Source organism: Culicoides brevitarsis, unplaced genomic scaffold (genome assembly GCF_036172545.1).
Source record: "Culicoides brevitarsis isolate CSIRO-B50_1 unplaced genomic scaffold, AGI_CSIRO_Cbre_v1 contig_69, whole genome shotgun sequence".
Classification (NCBI taxonomy): Eukaryota; Metazoa; Arthropoda; class Insecta; order Diptera; family Ceratopogonidae; genus Culicoides; species Culicoides brevitarsis.
The window spans coordinates 6,502-25,000 of NW_026973453.1; the positions used below are offsets into that span (position 1 = coordinate 6,502).

An 18,499-nucleotide genomic window follows, 5' to 3' on the forward strand; every position below is an offset into this window, starting at 1 on the left:
CGTTGCGTTTATGAAAAATAATCAACATCCACAGGCTGTCGAGAGACCAGCAAGCAAACAGAAACACAAGAGGCAAACATAAACATGTTTCGAACAAACGTGATTGTTTAATGAAAATAGTGTTTAATCATAATATTTTATTATTAAGTAGACGTTTTGTGTTGCTGGCGAGATTGACTGCGAGTAGAGTGGTAACTACTTGCTTCGCCAAACAGATTTATTATGAAAAAGTAAATAAATAATCAGTGGACGTTTAATTATGTTTGGAAAAAATATAATTCTTGTTGGAATTCTCGCTTGGATTTGTTGATTAAATTGTTTGATTTGATGGTAGATTACGAGAAACAAGGAACTTTTTTTTATCAAAACGTACTGAGCCTTGAGATTTTATTTAAAAATAAATAAAATTTAAATTTTAAATTAAATTAACTGAAATAAAATTTAAAAATTAATAATTTTAATTTAAAAAAAAATTAAATTAATTTAAAAAATATTTTAATTTTAATTTCTTTAATTTTTTATTATTTTTTTAATTTAATAATTTTTAAAATTTTAATTTTTTTAACTACTTAATTTTAATTTAAATTTATTAATTTATTTTTTATAATTTTTTTTTCTTTTTTCAATGTTTAATTAATTTTTTTTTTTTGAAATTCATGCTTAAATTTGAGCATAAATTTGTTAAAAATTGTTCAATTTATCATCAAAAAATTGCTTTAAATTATTTTTTAAAAAATTAAAAATAAAATTTAATTTTTATTTAAAGAACTGAAGAATTTTTTATTTTTTTGTTCAGTTTTAAAAAAATAAAATTTAAAATTCTACTTTTACAGTATCACAACATCCAAATTTTTATTAAAATTCTCATATTTTACGTCAGTCACTAAAGACATCGTACTTTTCCATTGATCAATAACACTTTTGACCCGATCTACCTTTAACAACTCCTCTGGAACACTAAAAGACATCAACACAACTTCTTGAAACTTGATTTGATGAACGCTCAAGTCAACGTCTTGCAAGCAAGTCTCTCCATTTGACTCTTTATCGTAGAAATAAACTACTGGATAGCCAATTAAGAGTCCCGAGGCACACGGAATGCATGAAATATCTGCTTCCAGGTCCAATTTTATTAACAATTTCTCCTCCGAATCCTTTTTTAACTGCTTATTTAGAGATTCTACGAGACTTTTTGGAGCATTTATGACTTTTGGAACTCGTAAATTCCGCGAAACGTTGATGAATACATGCTTCTCGTCATTAATTGGCAGTAATTTTCGGTTCATGATGAAAAATTCATCGCTCAAAGTAACTAATATTAATTCAGATTCAAGTTTTTGATTGATTTCCGTAAGAAGTGAAAGGAAAATCTCGTCAGTTAAGGCATTTACAGGTCCAATATCCCACAAAAATGATCTCTTTAGTCCTAAAGTAACGATTGCTATTTGCACGGAAATTTGTTTGAAGTATTTTTGCCAATTTTTTCGAGTCAAATTATTTTTTAAAGTTTCTTCAATTTTATTTGAGACATCTGAGATCGAAATTCTGTAAAAACAAAAGAATTCATTTTAAAAAATTAATAAATTAAAATCTTGAACTTACTTTATTGCAGAAGACATCCGATTTTGCAAATCCATTATGTTGTCAGGAATAATTTTTATAAAAATTAAAAATAGCGACGAAATTTTCGGATATTTAAAGACCTTCGATGGTTTTAATCGCCAATGCCCAAAAGTCGTCGTCAGAAAATTGAACAATTTTTATCAACTCTGCAAGAGTTTCTTCGTATTTTTGATAGTCTAGCTAAGAATTCACCTTTTGCAGTACAGATTTATTCATTTTTTGTCGTAAATCAAGCAATTTTTGATTAATTTTTAATTAAAATCGTACCCGGCAAAATTCTGTTTTTATTTTTATTTCTGTTTTGATGTCATTTTTGACAAATTCGATCATTTTTCACATGGGACAGCTCAATGCGAAAAGTTAATTTTTGCATTTTTGGCGCAAAACGTGTTAAAAAATACCGTTATTGGGCAAAATGAGGCAGATTTAACAAAAATTTTAAGTTTTTGTAATATTTTAAAATATTTTTTAGTTAAAATTACATTTTTTAACTAAAATTTTTGCCTGATATTCAATTAAAATTGATGAAAACTATAAATTTTTATGAATTTCATAACTTACCTCTGTATCTTTGTCTAAATTTAGCAAACAAGACCTTCCTCGATAGATTAGATTCGCACAAATTATCACTCAATTAACAACAATTTTATCGATAGTGTAAATATTTGCGTGTCTAATCAACACATTTGTTGCATAAGTTTGTTATCGTATCAAAAAAAATAAAAAAAAAAAAATTTTTTTTTGAGTCTCCATACTCTCGAAAGCACTTTTAGCGCCATTCACCTCATTATTATGATACAACAACAAACTTGTCACAATAAAAAATTATCTTTTGTTTAGATAAGTTATCAATGATTGTGCTCACACACGAAAAAAACTCGAGACAAAAGATTCTTTCAACAATTTTTCGTGTTTAGTTGCCGGTGTGTCATCATCGCCATCGAGAAATGTAATTTTTGGTTATGAAAATCTGCAGTGATACATCAAAAAATGTGGAAATTTAGGCCTCCATGGCCGTCGTTCACGCAAATGTTTGTCTTTTTAATCGTACTTTTGCAAATTTTCGCGATAACAAGTCAAATTTCGCCACGTGGATTAACGATCGCCAACGAAAATCGCGATGATTCGTCAAGATTAGTGTCAGCCATCGAGAAAAGTGAAGAAAATGTACAAATGCCATCCATTAGCAACGACGATACACACATTAGAGATCACAATCATCATCATCATAAACATCGCAGCAGTCACAGCGACAAAGATAAACGACGCAAACATAAAAAAGTGCATGAAATAAATCATAAATCAAGTATTAATAGTCATAAAAGTAGCAAACCAAAGAGAATAAAAAGTGCAAATACTCACAAAGTTGAGCTCATCCACGAAATTGAGGATGAAAGTGAGTTTGAATATCCGAACGGCACCCTGCCGAACGTCATTCGACGCAAGAAAGACGGTTATTTCGTGCAACAACCGAACGGCGTTGTCGTATATCGTCGTTACAAGTGCGTTCCCAAGTCCAGCAACAGCAATCATCAGAGTTTGACGCGACCAAGTACGACATATTCTAGTCATAATTTGCCGTCGTACGGGAATCAGCGATGGAGACAATTGGGTATGTTCACTTTTTAAGCGAAAATTTTCTCTAAAAAGCGGGAGTTTTGGGGTGATTTTTACTCATTTCTTTGAAAATCTTCAGATCAAGCGGGAAAAGTCGTTACTGTCCAACGTTACACTTGTTTCTATCCAAATAGTCAGAACAGAAATCCACATTTTTCTGACAGTAAGTACTCCGTAGATGAGAGTTAGTGCAGTAACTATCTAGATTTTCCTTCTTTCGCTTGATTGAAACTCTTTTTCTCATAGAAAAAATGTAAATAAATCTCTTTTATGTTTGTGGCTAACAATTTTCTTCGTCCTTTCATTTTGTTGAACTTATTGAACTTGCCAAGGCTGAAATTTAAAAAAAAAATATGGAAAAATTAATAATTTTATAATATTTTTTTCTAAATTGTATTCAATTTTTTTTTTAAATTTAAAATATTTTTATTTAAAACTTAAAAAAATCACGAAAATATAAATTTTTTATAAAATTTAAAATTTTGAATAATTATTTTTTAATATTTTCATATAAAACTTAATAAAAGGTTCGAAATTAAAAAAAAAATCATGGAATTAAATTTTTGATTAAATTCGACAAAATTTATTAAAAAATTAATAAAAAAATCTTTTTCTTTACAAATTTTAAAGGTTCATTCAAAAATCTTAAAATTTGGTATAATTTTGAAAAAAAAATAAAACAATATTTTTAGGTTTAATTTTGAACTATTTTCTAAATTTCGAGAAATTATTTTTATTATTTTTTTTTTTAATTTTGAACAATAACTTTTTAAATATATTTAAATGAAACTTTAAAAATTGTTAAAATTTTAAATAAAACTCTCAAAAATTAAAAATTTTAATGAAATTTTGGAAAAAATTTTTACTGAACTTTTAGAATTGCTTGAAACAAAAATAATTTCTAAAAAAAATTAAAAATATTAAAATAAAAATCAAAAAAATTATGAAATAAACGAAAAATATTTAAATTTAAAAAAAAAATAAAATTTATAAAAAAAAATTGAAATAAAAAAAAACTTATAAAAAAATTTATTTATTTAATTTTAAACAATTTTTAGAGATTTTAGAGACGTAAATTTTCTACACAAAATTTAATTCCATTAAAAATTTCATATTTCTTTTTCTTTCGAAAAATTACCATTTTTATGATATTTCTGTGAAATCTACCATCTGCGCTTCCAAATATTTGTCTGTTTTGCTCATTTCCTTATCATTTCAATGAATTTTGCTTATCAAACTCATTGTGGCTATTATCATAATTTGTCCAAAATACATTTTTCCTCATTCTTCAAATATTTTTTAACGAATTCAGAAATTTTTTCCGTTATCGCGCACAACACGCACGTTGCTGGTTGCACCAACAGGCCATAAGGTCATCAAGTAGTTATAAAATTATCACATTTGAATCGATTAGCATACTCGATGCGAGTTGCGGTGCATGTTACGGAATGCTATCTCGTCTCGCAAAGCATGTGAAAACACGAGAAATTAATAGTTTGTCTCTCGTTCTCGTCGTAAAAAATAAAAAAAAAGTTTTCTTCAAAAAACCGGCTCACTCGCGATTCAATAAATAAATTTTCTACATACTTTCTCAAGAAGAGTTAAACGTTCTGCACAATTTTTTAATGTTATTATTAAATAAAAGCGCGAGCAATTGTCTCAAAAGCGAGTTTCTGAGAGACGAGACGAGGAGAAAAGAACAAAAACAAATACTTTGATAATAACATAATATTTCAATAATTGAACATCTTTTCATCATTTATGCAGCATTACAATGTGCCTGCGAGCGATTTCGTTCGGAATGACTTTCGTCGTGCGGATTTTTACGAGAAACGCTCAATTTTTATCAAGTGAAGCGCTCAATTACGCCCCTTTTTTCGCGACGAGAAACATTTTTCTGTCGAATTTGAATTGAATTTAGTTCAATTTTGACATTCTTCTCATTAAAATCGCCCAAAAAATGACAAAACTCGTGATTTTTAGTCTCTTCTTGACAATTTTCATCGAAAAAGCAGCGTCTCTCGACTGTTACGGTCCTGCCAAATCACGAGCAGCGCAATTGCGTCAATTTCTGTTGTGTGACTACGAGCCCTTGTTGCCGCCCGTCAATCGACACACCTCAACTTTGGTTATCGAGAATTTCCGACTCGATGTGCGTTCGTATCAGTTCCAGGAGCGTCAGGGAACCCTCAATCTCTTCACCTGGATGACGATGAACTGGCAGGACGAGCATTTGCATTGGGATCCCGCCAACTGGGACGGCATCGATCGCTTGCAAGTGACTTCCGACGAGGTTTGGCTGCCCGATATCTACTTGGAGCAGTCGCAAAGTGGAAGTGTCATGACCACAGCGCCGAATATCGACTGCTGGGTACGTCAAAATGGCACGGTATCGTGTTTGGTGCCAATTAAGTTGGAAGTTTTGTGTGTGGCGGATTATCGTTTGTGGCCGCATGACTCGCAGGAGTGCGAATTGAACTTTTTAACGTGGAGTTATTTGGCGGAACAGGTAGATTTTGCGGAAAATCTCGAATTTGTGGCGTCCGAAGTGCACGAAGACATGCAATGGCGCATCACGAAGACGGAAGTAATTGGCAGATGGAGTTCTTGGTGGGATATTGGACAAACGAATGTGGGAATCAAGTTCAAAATTGGCATCACGCGACATGCGGAAGAGGAAGATGTGGTTTATTTGCTGCCATCGATCATTTTGAGCTTCATGAATCTCGTGACGATGCTGATGAAGCTGGATTCCAAACAACGACTCATTCTCGCGTCGATTAACATCGCTATCCAACTAATGTATAACGTGCAACATGTCTGGTCCGGCACATATCACTCAGATTCCGTTCCAATGGTCTATTATTACTTCCATTTTTCCTATTTGATCACCATTCTCGTGATTGTAGAGACAGTTCTCCTTTCGCGGGTCCAAAAATTCGAGCTGGAACTCCCTCAAACCATCGATTTCAGTTTGAAACAATTCGGAACGAACAAATTTGCAGCAATTTTCTTGGCAGACATCAATTTTTCCAATGAAAAAGTCGATTCCGAAGGCAGTTGGGTCATAATCTCCAAAATTTTTGATAGATTTCTGATGATTTTAATGGTCGGCACGTACTTTTCCATCGCACAAGACTTGCTTCCAATGAAAAATTAATCAAATGTAAAGCTTCTTCTCCCAATTTGAATGCAAATATTTAAGCTGATGTCAAGTAACGTTAAATCCACAGAGAAAGTCGTTAAGAAAGACAAATATTTTTGTCAAACATCGTAAAAAAAACTCTTCAAGAGTCAATAATAGTAATAAAATACAAATAAATGCATTTTTAGAAGTATTTTTTATGTAAATACGTTGCTGCGTTGCGTGAACCCGTGAAATTTATTTCTAGCATTTCTACCTTTGATCTCGTGTCGAAATCGTTTAAAAATAAGACATAACTGAATAAATGAACGCCGAGATCTCTTCTTTCATAATTGGATGCAGATACGCGGAATGATACTCAACAAATCATTAATCAGAGATAAATTAATAGCTTATGGCGTTTATAATTAACCAACAACGCAACATAACAGGAATAATAACAACAGCAACAAAAAGGTATAAATGCCTGCTTAACATCATCAAAGAGTAATTTTATGCTTTTTTGTGTCTTTTGTGAGTATGACGTTTGTTACCTTCTGTGCGTTTTTTTTTCTTGTAAATGATACAATTGGAGTTTGGTTTTAATGGGCTTTGAAACACATTTTTGAGTGAAAAAAGAATACTTTTTCAGAGGTTTGAAAAATAAAAAAAAATAAAAATTTTAGATATTTTTGAAATTTTTTAGTTGAAAAATTACTGTTTACATTAAAATCATACAAAAAACAAAATAAATTGGTTTTAATCAGACGTTTCCAATTGAAATGAAAAAAAAAATACTTTTTTTTAAGTCACGTGACCTAAATTATTTTTTTTTTTAAATTTTTATTTTGTGAGATTTTTTTAAAATTTTTTAATTAATAATTAATAAAATAATTAAAAAAGTTAAAAATTTTAAAATAATTTAAAGTAAAATTAAATAAATGTTAAGAAAAATGAAAATATTAAATTTATTCGCCTTACATATTTTTAATTAATTATTCAAAAAATTTTTATGTCATTTTTCGAATATTTTTTTTTTTAATTTTCAATTCAATAATTTTTCACGTATAAAAAGGAATAAAAAGTTATCTTTATAGAGTTAAAAAAAAATTTATAGTAAAAAAAATTATTTAGATATTTAAAAAAAAAAAATAAGATGCGGCATCTTTCCAATTTTTTTAACTGTATTTTTTTAATACGGCAAAAAAAAAGTTTAAAAATCATAAAAAATAAATTTTTTAAAAATATTTAAAATTTTTAATTTAAATCAATTTTTTGAAACTTTTGTATGAAAAAAATTCTATAAAATTCCTTTATAAAAATATTTTTCCAGTTTAAAATCTGACAAATAAACATTCAAATAAAATTTCCGAATTTTTATATAAAATGGTATAAAAAGTTCAAAATTCATTTAATTTTTCTCGAAACAAAAATTTTTCTGAGCATAGTTTTAAAATTTTTTTATTTTATTTTTTTTTTTTTTTTGAAACAAAATTTTTAATACAAAAGCTTAAAACTCATAAAAATATCAAAATTTGAAGTCATAAATTATATATCGTGGATTTTTTTGGAAATTATCACGAGCAAAGACACAAAAAATTTAAAAAAAAATCACCAACAATTGGACCAACCAAATTAAAAAAAATTTCTTTTTTATAATTTTGAATATAAAATTACACAAAATTTCTTTTTGATAAAAAAAATATTAAAAATTACTATTTTTAAAAAATACTTACCAGAAACTTAATTTTTGACAAATTTCAATGATTTTCTTCAAAAAACTATCGAAATTAAAAAAAAAATCACAAAACCTTAAGAACTTCACATTTTCTTAAAATCCTCACTTTTTATAAGAAATCCATCCGGTTAAAAGGGTCCATCCCACATAACATTTCAATGTTCACTTGATAACTCGTTGATGTCTCGTAACTAAAAAATCCGCATCGGACTTAATAATTACACCACTGACCATCGCTACAATATGGCATTTTGCTCAAACTCAACGTTTTTCTTGAAAATGCAATAAAAAGCACGCCGCCCACTCGAAAAAGTAATTACCTCGACTATTTGTCAGTGTATCTCGCGAATATATGCTATTTATCCGTTTTTTCTCCTTTTTTCGATTCATTCATGCTTTCATGGACAATAAATTTTGTGCGGTAGAAGGCGTAAAATTCACACATGACACATGTAAGTCTGGATTTATTGATTAAAGGCAGAAAAAAAGTGGTCTGCAAATCAAGTTTTTTTTACGTTCATTCATGAAATTTGCCACTCGCTGATCTAATAATGTCTAAGTAATCTCAAATCTCGCCAACTCGCTTGATGAAAGACAATTTCATTCATGAAAAAAAATGTTAAAAGCGGAGAAAATGAGAGACTTTGTTGTACGCAAATGATTTTACGATAAAGACAAAAATGATTCAATTCATTGAATTCGATTCAATTCACATGAAAAAAAAAGAGTTGCGGACGAAGCATGAATGAAAAATATATTGAATGACTCGGTTATTTAGCGGCCCACGCATTTCGATCTTGTTTTGTCTGTCGCTGGTGTTTCACATGAATGTTTAACGGAGGTTGTTGCTTGTTGTGTCTGCAAGCTGTTTTCTTATGCTTTCGTACTGACTTGCAGTTTCTCGATTTTTTTCTTTTCGTTGAACAATAAACAAACATAATTAATGATGAAAAGCCCGAGTGCGACTTTTAACAATTGAATGTCATTTTTGATTTGTTTCTTTGGTTTTGAGTGTTTTTTCGGTGGGATTCGGGAAGAAAAATCGCTGCCATTAAGACGCGCCGTGAGATTTACAAGTTAGTTGCTACCTCGTTGCCGCTACCATGATATTTCTCGTTGATTTACTGCACGGCATTTGGTGCCTGGGTGAGAGCGAGAAAGACGCAGAAATCATTTATATGCAACTATTTTGTAAACATTAATATTTTATTTGCATTTTCATAGTTCTGGTTCACTTCGAATGCACACACTTCACATTTAACTGTTGCTTTTTAAATTTATTTCGCACGATATTTGCTGCATGTCGCTCCGCAAATGCATTCGCCAGAAATCAATGGACATTGATTTTAATTTATTTCAATCGCAAAAGTTTCGCGAGAGCAGGATATCGGGCCGAGCACGCTTTGAACCAATTTAAAAAAAAAAGTTTTGAGATTTCTTCTAACAAACAGTAAATAACTGTAGTTGCCTGTGTCCAATTTCATTTTTTTTTCTTATCGGCATTGTTAGCGTTACGGCATCATGAGGAAAGTATGTTGTCGAGTGCAGCACAATATTGACCTATTGGAACCTTTTGTCATTTGGAGTTTTTTTTATGTAAATTATTTGGATTGGCAATAAACTTGCATTGTTTCGCTGTTGAGTTCTTTATGTGGCAAAGTCAATGGAGTGTACAAATAGCAATAAAAAATAGAAATGGAACCTGTTTTTCGTTTGTACTTGAAGAAAGGCTTGTACTTGTAGTTAAAAGTTGTGCGCTGAAATATGAGATTTATTTTAGTTTTTTTTTCTCAAGTCAATTTTCAACCAATTTTTGATGGGTTTTAAAGCTAAAAGTTCAAAAAGCTTTGAAATCCATTAAAAGTTGATTAAAACTTGCCTTGAAAAATTTCATGACCGTTTTTCTTCTTTTTCGAAAAAACGGTCATGAAAAAATTTTTTTTTTATTTCTTCAAAAATCAAGGAGATTTTGATGGAAATCATCTTTAGAATGAATATTTATTCAATTTTAGCTTTGAAATCGATCAAAAGTTTGTTAAAACTTGTCTTGAAAAATTTCATGACCGTTTAAATTTTTTTTTCGAAAAACGGTCAAGGAAAAAAATTTTTTTTTTATTTCTTCAAAAATCAAGGAGATTTTGATGGAAATCATCTTTAGAATGAATATTTATTCAATTTTAGCTTTGAAATCGATCAAAAGTTTGTTAAAACTTGACTTGAAAAATTTCATGACCGTTTTTAATTTTTTTTTCGAAAAACGGTCAAGGAAAAAAAAAAATTTATTTCTTCAAAAATCAAGGAGATTTTGATGGAAATCATCTTTAGAATGAATATTTATTCAATTTTAGCTTTGAAATCCATCAAAAGTTTGTTAAAACTTGACTTGAAAAATTTCATGACCGAAAATTTTTTTTTTATTTCTTTAAAAATCAAGGAGATTTTGATGGAAATCATCTTTAGAATGAATATTTATTTAATTTTAGCTTTGAAATCCATCAAAAGTTTGTTAGATCTTGACTTGAAAAATTTCATGACCGTTTTAATTTTTTTTTCGAAAAACGGTCAAGGAAAAAATTTTTTTTTTATTTCTTTAAAAATCAAGGAAGTTTTGATGGAAATCATCTTTAGAATGAATATTTATTTAATTTTAGCTTTGAAATCCATCAAAAGTTTGTTAGATCTTGACTTGAAAAATTTCATGACCGTTTTAATTTTTTTTTTTCGAAAAACGGTCAAGAAAAAATTTTTTTTTTTATTTCTTTAAAAATCAAGGAGATTTTGATGGAAATAATCTTTGGAATGAATATTTATTCAATTTTAGCTTTGAAATCATCACTTCTTGAAAAAAAGTTTTTTATTTCTTTGATCTTTGAAAAATTTATTCAATTTTAGAAATTTTTTTTTTCGAAAAACGGTCAAGGAAAAATTTTTTTTTTATTTCTTTAAAAATCAAGGAGATTTTGATGGAAATAATCTTTAGAATGAATATTTATTTAATTTTAGCTTTGAAATCCATCAAAAGTTTGTTAGATCTTGACTTGAAAAATTTCATGACCGTTTTAATTTTTTTTTCGAAAAACGGTCAAGGAAAAAAAAAATTTTTTATTTCTTTAAAAATCAAGGAGATTTTGATGGAAATCATCTTTAGAATGAATATTCATTTAATTTTAGCTTTGAAATCGCAATTCAGAATTCCTTGAAAAGTTAATTGAAACTTCTCTTGAGTCGATTTTTGTTGAAATAAAAAAAAAACTTTTGGTGGCTTGCAATTTGAACTTCTCCTTCAAGCTTTTTCTTTCTGTCTTCAATTGTATTTTAACGACTTTTTCGTCAAATTCAACAATTTCCAGATAAAATTCTAATTGAAAATTTTCCATTTTTCTTCCAGGATGCAACTGCCACATTCACGGGTCGCTCGATCGTGTGTGCGATCATGCCACGGGCCAATGCAAGTGTCGTGCCCACGTAACGGGTCGTCGTTGCGACAAATGCGCCAAAGGATTCTGGAACATTGATTCGCACAACGGATGCGTTCCGTGCGTTTGCAATGCTCAAGGCGCCTCCGACGACAGTTGCGACATGTATTCCGGCCAATGTCACTGCAAAGAAGGTGTAACGGGACTGGCATGCGATCACTGCGAAACCGGCTATTGGGGATTTTCGCGCAACGGTTGCAAGGCATGCGATGTTTGTGATTCGCCATCGAAGGTGTGTGATCCCGATACGGGACGTTGTATTTGTCCGCCGCTCAGTACGGGATCCGAGTGTCAAACGTGCGTCGCAAATTCGTATGGCTGGGAGTTCCAAAAGGGATGTCGGTATTGTCAGTGCGATCGCGTTGGAGCCATTGGACAACTTTGTCACAACGTTACGGGGCAATGTGAGTGTCGCGAGGGTTATGCAGGCGCCAAATGCAATACTTGCGCTCCTGGTTACTACAATTATCCGGAATGTACGAGATGCGGATGCGATCCTCGGGGGTCTTTGGATGAGAATGGCGGCGATGTTATTGAATGCGATGACCGCGGGCAATGTCCATGCAAGGAACTCGTTACCGGATTGAAGTGTAATCGATGTCGTCATGCAACGTTCGGTTTGAATGCCTTCAATCCGAGTGGTTGTTCACGTTGCTTCTGTTTCGGTCGCAGCCAAGATTGTCACGAAAGCTCTTTGTCATGGGGTCAATTGCGGTTCCATGGATCGCGAAATTTGAGTGTGGAGTATATGGTGTCATACGATTCGCCTGAACAAGAGCAAGATCACGGATATGTCGTCGTTATTCAACTGGAAGGCTCGCAACCGAATCACGGAGACGCCGAAATAAAGCACAAAAATGGATTAAACTTGATTCCGAGCTCAACGGGCAACGTCTCGATTGGATCGTACAAACAATTTTCGGAGCCTTTTTACTTCCAGCTCCCGAAACAATTTTTGGGCGACCAAACTAAGAGTTACGGAGGCATGTTGAACTTTAGCATTCACTCGAGTGGCGGCAAAAATTACTTGTCTTACGAGATTTTGCGAAAATATCCATTAATTCAGATCCATTCGCATCACGACTTCATCCTGAACTACTTTGGACCGGAAATTCTCGAGACAAGTGAGAACGTCACTTACGGAATTCGCTTTCACGAGCACTACTGGAAGTATCATTTTGACGGAAAAGCTGTTAGTCGAGCCATTTTCATGACGGCTTTGGAAAATATCAAACATATTTTCCTCAGGGCGACCACTTCTGTTGATTTTACTCAAGTTGTGTAAGTTTTCCATTAAAAAAAATTTTTTTTAAGTTTTTCATTGAATTTTTTATCTTTTAGGATTTCCGACATTTCGTTAGACACTGCAATTCCCATCAATGGAAGCACCACAAATCTCGCAACTTCCGTCGAAGTTTGTAAATGCGACTTGCAATACGACGATTTGTCGTGTCAGGCACCTGCAAACGGTTTTTATCGTTGGCGCAAGCAAAACAGCAGCGAATTACTCGAAGATCTCGTCGGTTACGTGCTCCCATGCTCCTGTAATGGCCGTAGTGAGAGTTGTGACAAGGAAACCGGCCATTGTACAAACTGTCGCGAGAACACCGGAGGCATCAATTGCGAAACTTGCGCCGAAGGGTATTACGGAAGTCCGCAATACGGCACGTGCGAGGCTTGTCCGTGTCCAGAAACGCGCAAAAATTTCGCCAAAGGATGTATTGTGGCGCGAAATGATGTTCGTTGCATCTGTAAGGAAGGTTATACGGGCAGATTATGCGAAAATTGTGCAACCGGGTACTACGGAAACCCCAAAGACGACAATGGATCATGTGTGGAATGCAATTGCGACCCGGATGGCATCGTGTCGAACGAATGTGACGAAGAAACGGGTCAATGTAACTGCAAACCGGGCATCACGGGACGACGATGTGACAAATGTGAGCTGCCACGACATTATTTGGAAGGCGGAAAGTGTCGATGTGAGTTTTTTCACAATTTATTTAAAAATAAAAATCACAATTTTAAATATTTTTAACGAAATTTTAGTATGTGACGAATGCTCTCAAACCCTCATGGACACCGTAGACGAGCTAATTTTCGATTTCGAGCTCAAGACTGAACATTTAGACCTTCATGGCATACCAGCTCCGTGGATAGCGCTCAATGGCATCATCAACGAAACGGAATATTTGACCAAGAAATTTAATGAATTCGATACTGCCAAGTACGAAATCGAACATTTCGATGAAAAACCCGTTGAAAAGGTAAATTTTCTTAATTTTTCTTCAAAATTATAATTATTTAAGATTTTTTTTTCTGTCACAGCTCCAATCAAAAGCCATGAACCTCCATACAAAAGCAGAAAAGGTCGCTTCAAAGTCAGAAAAAGCCGCTCACAAGGCTCAAAAACTACAAGAAGCCACTGAAACGCTCTTGCGAGACATGCAAAATATCACGGAACAATCGAACGAAGTCATCAAACAACTCAACGAATACGGAACTCACGATCATCACATCCAACTACCGCTTGCTCTGAAGGAAGCTAACATGACTTTGCAGGAAATCAAGTACCAATATGACTCCGTGACACCCATTAACTCATCCGCCTTTGCCTGTGCCGACAAATATCACAACATGTGGATGAACATTTCGTCGAATGTTCAAAGCCAACATGACAAAATCACGGAATTTAAGAAAAAAATGCACAATTTAGCCGAACGCATTGACGACATGAAACGAATTTCTCTGGAAATTCTCGATATGGATGCGCAAATCAAAGCTGACAACGAAAATATCGAAAAATTGAGTCGTGCCTTGAACGACAAGTACAACGAGATTGAAGATATGAAGTCGGATATCAAGGAAATTTTTAGCGATACCTTAAACGCCGATTCTGACGTCTTTTTGGAACTTTTCAAGCAAAACCTGCAAAAAGTGGATCAGGATGTGCAACTTATCACCGCGCTACGGGCCGAAATCGAAGATATTTTGGATGAAAATGACGATTTATTGCGTGACGCGAAGACTTTTGACTTGCCACGCGCCAAAGATCACGCCGAAGTGCTACATCGACGAGCGAATGACTACGAAGCCTTATTTGCTGACACTCGAGCACGTGCCTCGGATGCCATGAGTGCCATTCAAGCATATGACAACATCACCCATTCGATTGAGGCGGCAAAAATCGCTGCGAAAGAAGCTCACATGGCTGCCGAAGTCGCAAATCGTGAAATTTACCCCGAAAATGGAATGTCAATCATCGAAAGAAGCTTGCAAGCGTTACATGATTCGTCGAAAATTAAAAATGAGATAATTCAAGAGACAGAACGGCTTGCGGAACTGCGTGAAAAACTTGAAATTCATCAAAAACTCGTGGCAGACGTGAATAGCACGATTTGGCATTGCGCGGTAAAAGATGCGAAAATCACAGCAGCTCAAAATGCGTACGATACGAACCGGGTTTCGATCAAGGAGATCAAAAACACGATAGAAGTGTCGAGTAAAATCTCGGATGAGATGCGAGAAGTGCATCGGCATGCCATGGACATCAATAGCGAAGTGTACAAACTGAAAAATAAGCTAAAAACGCTCGATCCGGAGTGGGATGTCAAATTCGGGGGCGCCGAAGAGAACTTGACAACCGTTCAAAGTAACATTCGGGTCGCAAATCAAACCATCGAGAACATTGATTTCAAATTCCGCGAACAAAATGAGAAATTTATGGAGTGGCGAAAGAATTTCCTCGCCAAAACGCAAGAACTCAAGGACAAAATCGCACTTGCGAGACATGCCGCCGAAGGAATTCACATTTCCGTAAAGTCCGCGCAGCAAAGTTGCAAACGCTCTTACGTGCCACGTGCCTCGGGACCTACCACATCAACGCATATCCTCATGACATTCGCTCTCAAGTCAAACAACAATCCAAGTGCGCCGTTGTTGTTCATCAAAGGCGAAGACACGCAATTCTTGGCGCTCGAAATGGTGAACAAAAAAGTCCGTTTCGTGTGGAATTTGGGCGGAAAAGTGCAAGAAATCACGCATCCGATGACGTTGGAGGCGAATGACTTCAAACTCGACGAGGCATGGTACCAAATTGAGGTGAATCGAACGCTGAGTTTGGGTACGTTGGTCGTTAAACGCATGAACGAGTTCGGAAAATACGCAAATGGGAGAGGCGTGAGTGCGTCAAGTGATCGTACGCGGTTCACGTATGCGAATGACAGTCGAATTTGGTTGGGACACGTGCCGGAAGAACAAAAAGTTGATGAATTGAGGGCGCCGAGTGTTGCGATAAACGTCATTTTGCATCAGCTGGTGATCGATGAGGAGACAATTGGATTGTGGAACTTTGCCAGCACGGAGGGAACGTGCAAGGGAGAGATTATTGGACCGTCGGAAGCAACGACATTGGATAATGCAAGAGGATTTAATGGGCATGGGTATGTCGTGCTCAAGTCAAATCCGAGGTATTCGACGAAAGTTCAATTTTCGCTGAAAATGGTCTTTAGAACGCTCGATGAGAACGCCTTGCTCTTCCTGGCAGTGGACGAAAAATCGGTAAGTTTTGATTTTTTTGAACTTTTTTGTTCCTTGTCTTGAAACTTTTTTTTAAAATTCTATAAAGACAAAAACAAAAGTTAAAAATTTCATTAAAAATTATCAAAAATTTTATCTAAATTTTCCAAAAAAAAAAAAAATTATTCTTTTTTTTATATTTTTAATTTAAATAATTTTTTACTTGGCTTAACTTGGAATTTAACATTGATTCAAATTTAAAATTACAACAAATTAAAAATAATTTTTTTCAACTTTTTCTCCATTTTTTAAAGGCTTATCAAAAATTTTATTTTATTTATTTTAAATAATAATTTTCAATATTTGGCTTTACCTGGATTTTTACTATTCACTTTGAACTTGCTTTTTAAAATAAAATTTCAAATATTTCATATTAAAAATTAAAGAATCAAATTTGACAAAAAAAATTAACTGTCAAAAAATTTTGAAAAAAATATTAACAATAATTTTATGAAAAAAAAATATTTTAAGAGAATCCTATAAAAATTTATTTTTAAAATTTTTACAAATGATAAATTTCAAAACAAAATTTTTGAAAAAATTTTTGAAAATTTTTTGCAAAAATATTTGAAAAAGTTTTCTTAAAAAATTATGAAAATATTGAGCTAAAAAGCAAATTCCCGTCGAGCACTATCTAACGGTGTAACACAAAAACGGTCATTTTTGGTTAAATTTTTAACTTTTTTTTTATTTTGCCCCATTGGATTTTCGACTTTTAAAATGGGGCATCGGACTTTATTTTTGATTTTCATTTGGAGCGGCCTTAAAAATTATCAAAAATTTTATCTAAATTTTTAAAAATTTATTCTTTTTTTACATTTATAATTTGAATAATTTTTTACGTGGCTTAACTTGGAATTTAACATTGATTCAAATTTAAAATTACAACAAATTAAAAATAATTTTTTTCAACTTTTTCTCCATTTTTTAAAGGCTTATCAAAAATTTTCAAGAAATTTTTAATTTTTTTTTTTATTTTAAATAATAATTTTCAATATTTGGCTTTACCTAGATTTTAACATTGAAATCAAAATGACAAAAAAAAAATAAAAAAAAATATAAGAAATATTTGAAAAAATATTTTTTTTTAATTTTCCTTCATTATTTCAAAACTCATTATTTGAGAAATATTTCAAAAAAATTTTTATTTATGAAAATTATTTAAAATGATAGAATTTTAATTCTTTTCTACTAAAAATTCTAAGAAGTAAGAAAACATTTAATTTTGAAAGAATTTTAACTGAAATTTTCACCTTTTTCATAAAATTTTTAGTCAAAAAAAATAAATTAATTTAAATATTTTCCTACAAATAAAAAATTTCTTTTAGAAATTTTTTAAAAAATAATTTTATAAAAATTCTTAAAAGGAAATCATGATTTTATCAAAATTTTGTCTGAATTTAATATTTTTTTCCTTTTTTTCTTGTAGAATGGTACACTGTCTCTCACACTCTACCAAGGTCGCATCGTTTTCCGCGTCGATTACGAGGAAGATACATGGCTCGAGCTCAACACAACGAAACGTTACAACACCGGCGATTGGATCACCGTCGACATTGCGCGTCATTTCCAAGACGAATACGAATACGGATCCCTCGTTGTCGTTGGTCGTCCCGTTTCTCGTCTCCCCGTGCCCGATTCCGAGATGCGTTACGAAAAATCCGGATCTCCCAATCGTCCCATCAACTTCTCCAAGCTACCCTTCTTCCAGGGCACGAATTACTACATCGGCGGCGTTCCTCCTGGCTACAATTTGAGCACCGTAAAGGCACGCGGCTCCGACAACGCCTTCCTCGGATGCATGAAAGACGTTCAAATTGCCGGCGAAGCACGCGAAATACTCGAGACGACAAATCATTACGGCGTATCGCCGAGTTGCAGTCAAACAATCACCAAAGGGGGCTTTTACGGCAACGGATATATCGAATTGCCGGCGCATTCGTTGAAAAAACGCGCAAATTTCGCCTTTGTGTTTAGGACGTTGCAACCAAACGCTTTAATTGTTCTCGGAGCACATCCACCGAAGCATGAAACGAACGAAGAAACTCGCGTCGACACAAAATCCCTGCCCGGAAACTTCTCCGTGAACTTGGTGAATGGAAAATTGAGAGTTAAAGTCAATGCGGGACAGGGCCCGATCGAGTTGACATCCAATAACATGCTGAATGACGGAAAATTCCACGTAGTTTCTGTCTCGAAAACCGGCAGAAGGTTTGAATTGCAAGTCAATGATGAACTTCAGATGACACAATCCTTCAAAGTCACGCCGTTCCTCGTAAATTTGCCGGAAGAGAGCGAAGGAGGCTTATTTGTGGGCGGAGCTCCAGCTTTGGACGAGTTTGC

At 33.1% G+C, this 18,499-nt stretch overlaps 2 protein-coding genes across 2 annotated transcripts; both read left to right on the forward strand.

Moving 5' to 3' along the window:
• Positions 1–2,613: 2,613 nt before the first annotated feature.
• Positions 2,614–18,493, forward strand: LOC134836593 (laminin subunit alpha-1-like; the record flags this gene model as incomplete). Its single annotated transcript, XM_063851785.1, has 6 exons — positions 2,614–3,235; positions 11,491–12,859; positions 12,920–13,560; positions 13,628–13,845; positions 13,907–16,138; positions 17,586–18,493. Coding segments are annotated over exons 1-6 (5,990 nt in total), but the record flags the coding sequence as incomplete, so codon positions are not given.
• LOC134836592 (acetylcholine receptor subunit beta-type acr-3-like) lies at positions 5,201–6,508 on the forward strand. Its single transcript, XM_063851784.1, has one exon. The coding sequence runs from the start codon at positions 5,201–5,203 to the stop codon at positions 6,398–6,400; it is 1,200 nt and encodes a 399-aa protein (XP_063707854.1). The 3' UTR covers positions 6,401–6,508.
• Positions 18,494–18,499: the final 6 nt, after the last annotated feature.

Bases quoted from the DNA above. Each gene is read 5' to 3' on its own strand.
- LOC134836592 (XM_063851784.1), top strand. From the start codon at position 5,201: ATGACAAAACTCGTGATTTTTAGTCTCTTCTTGACAATTTTCATCGAA.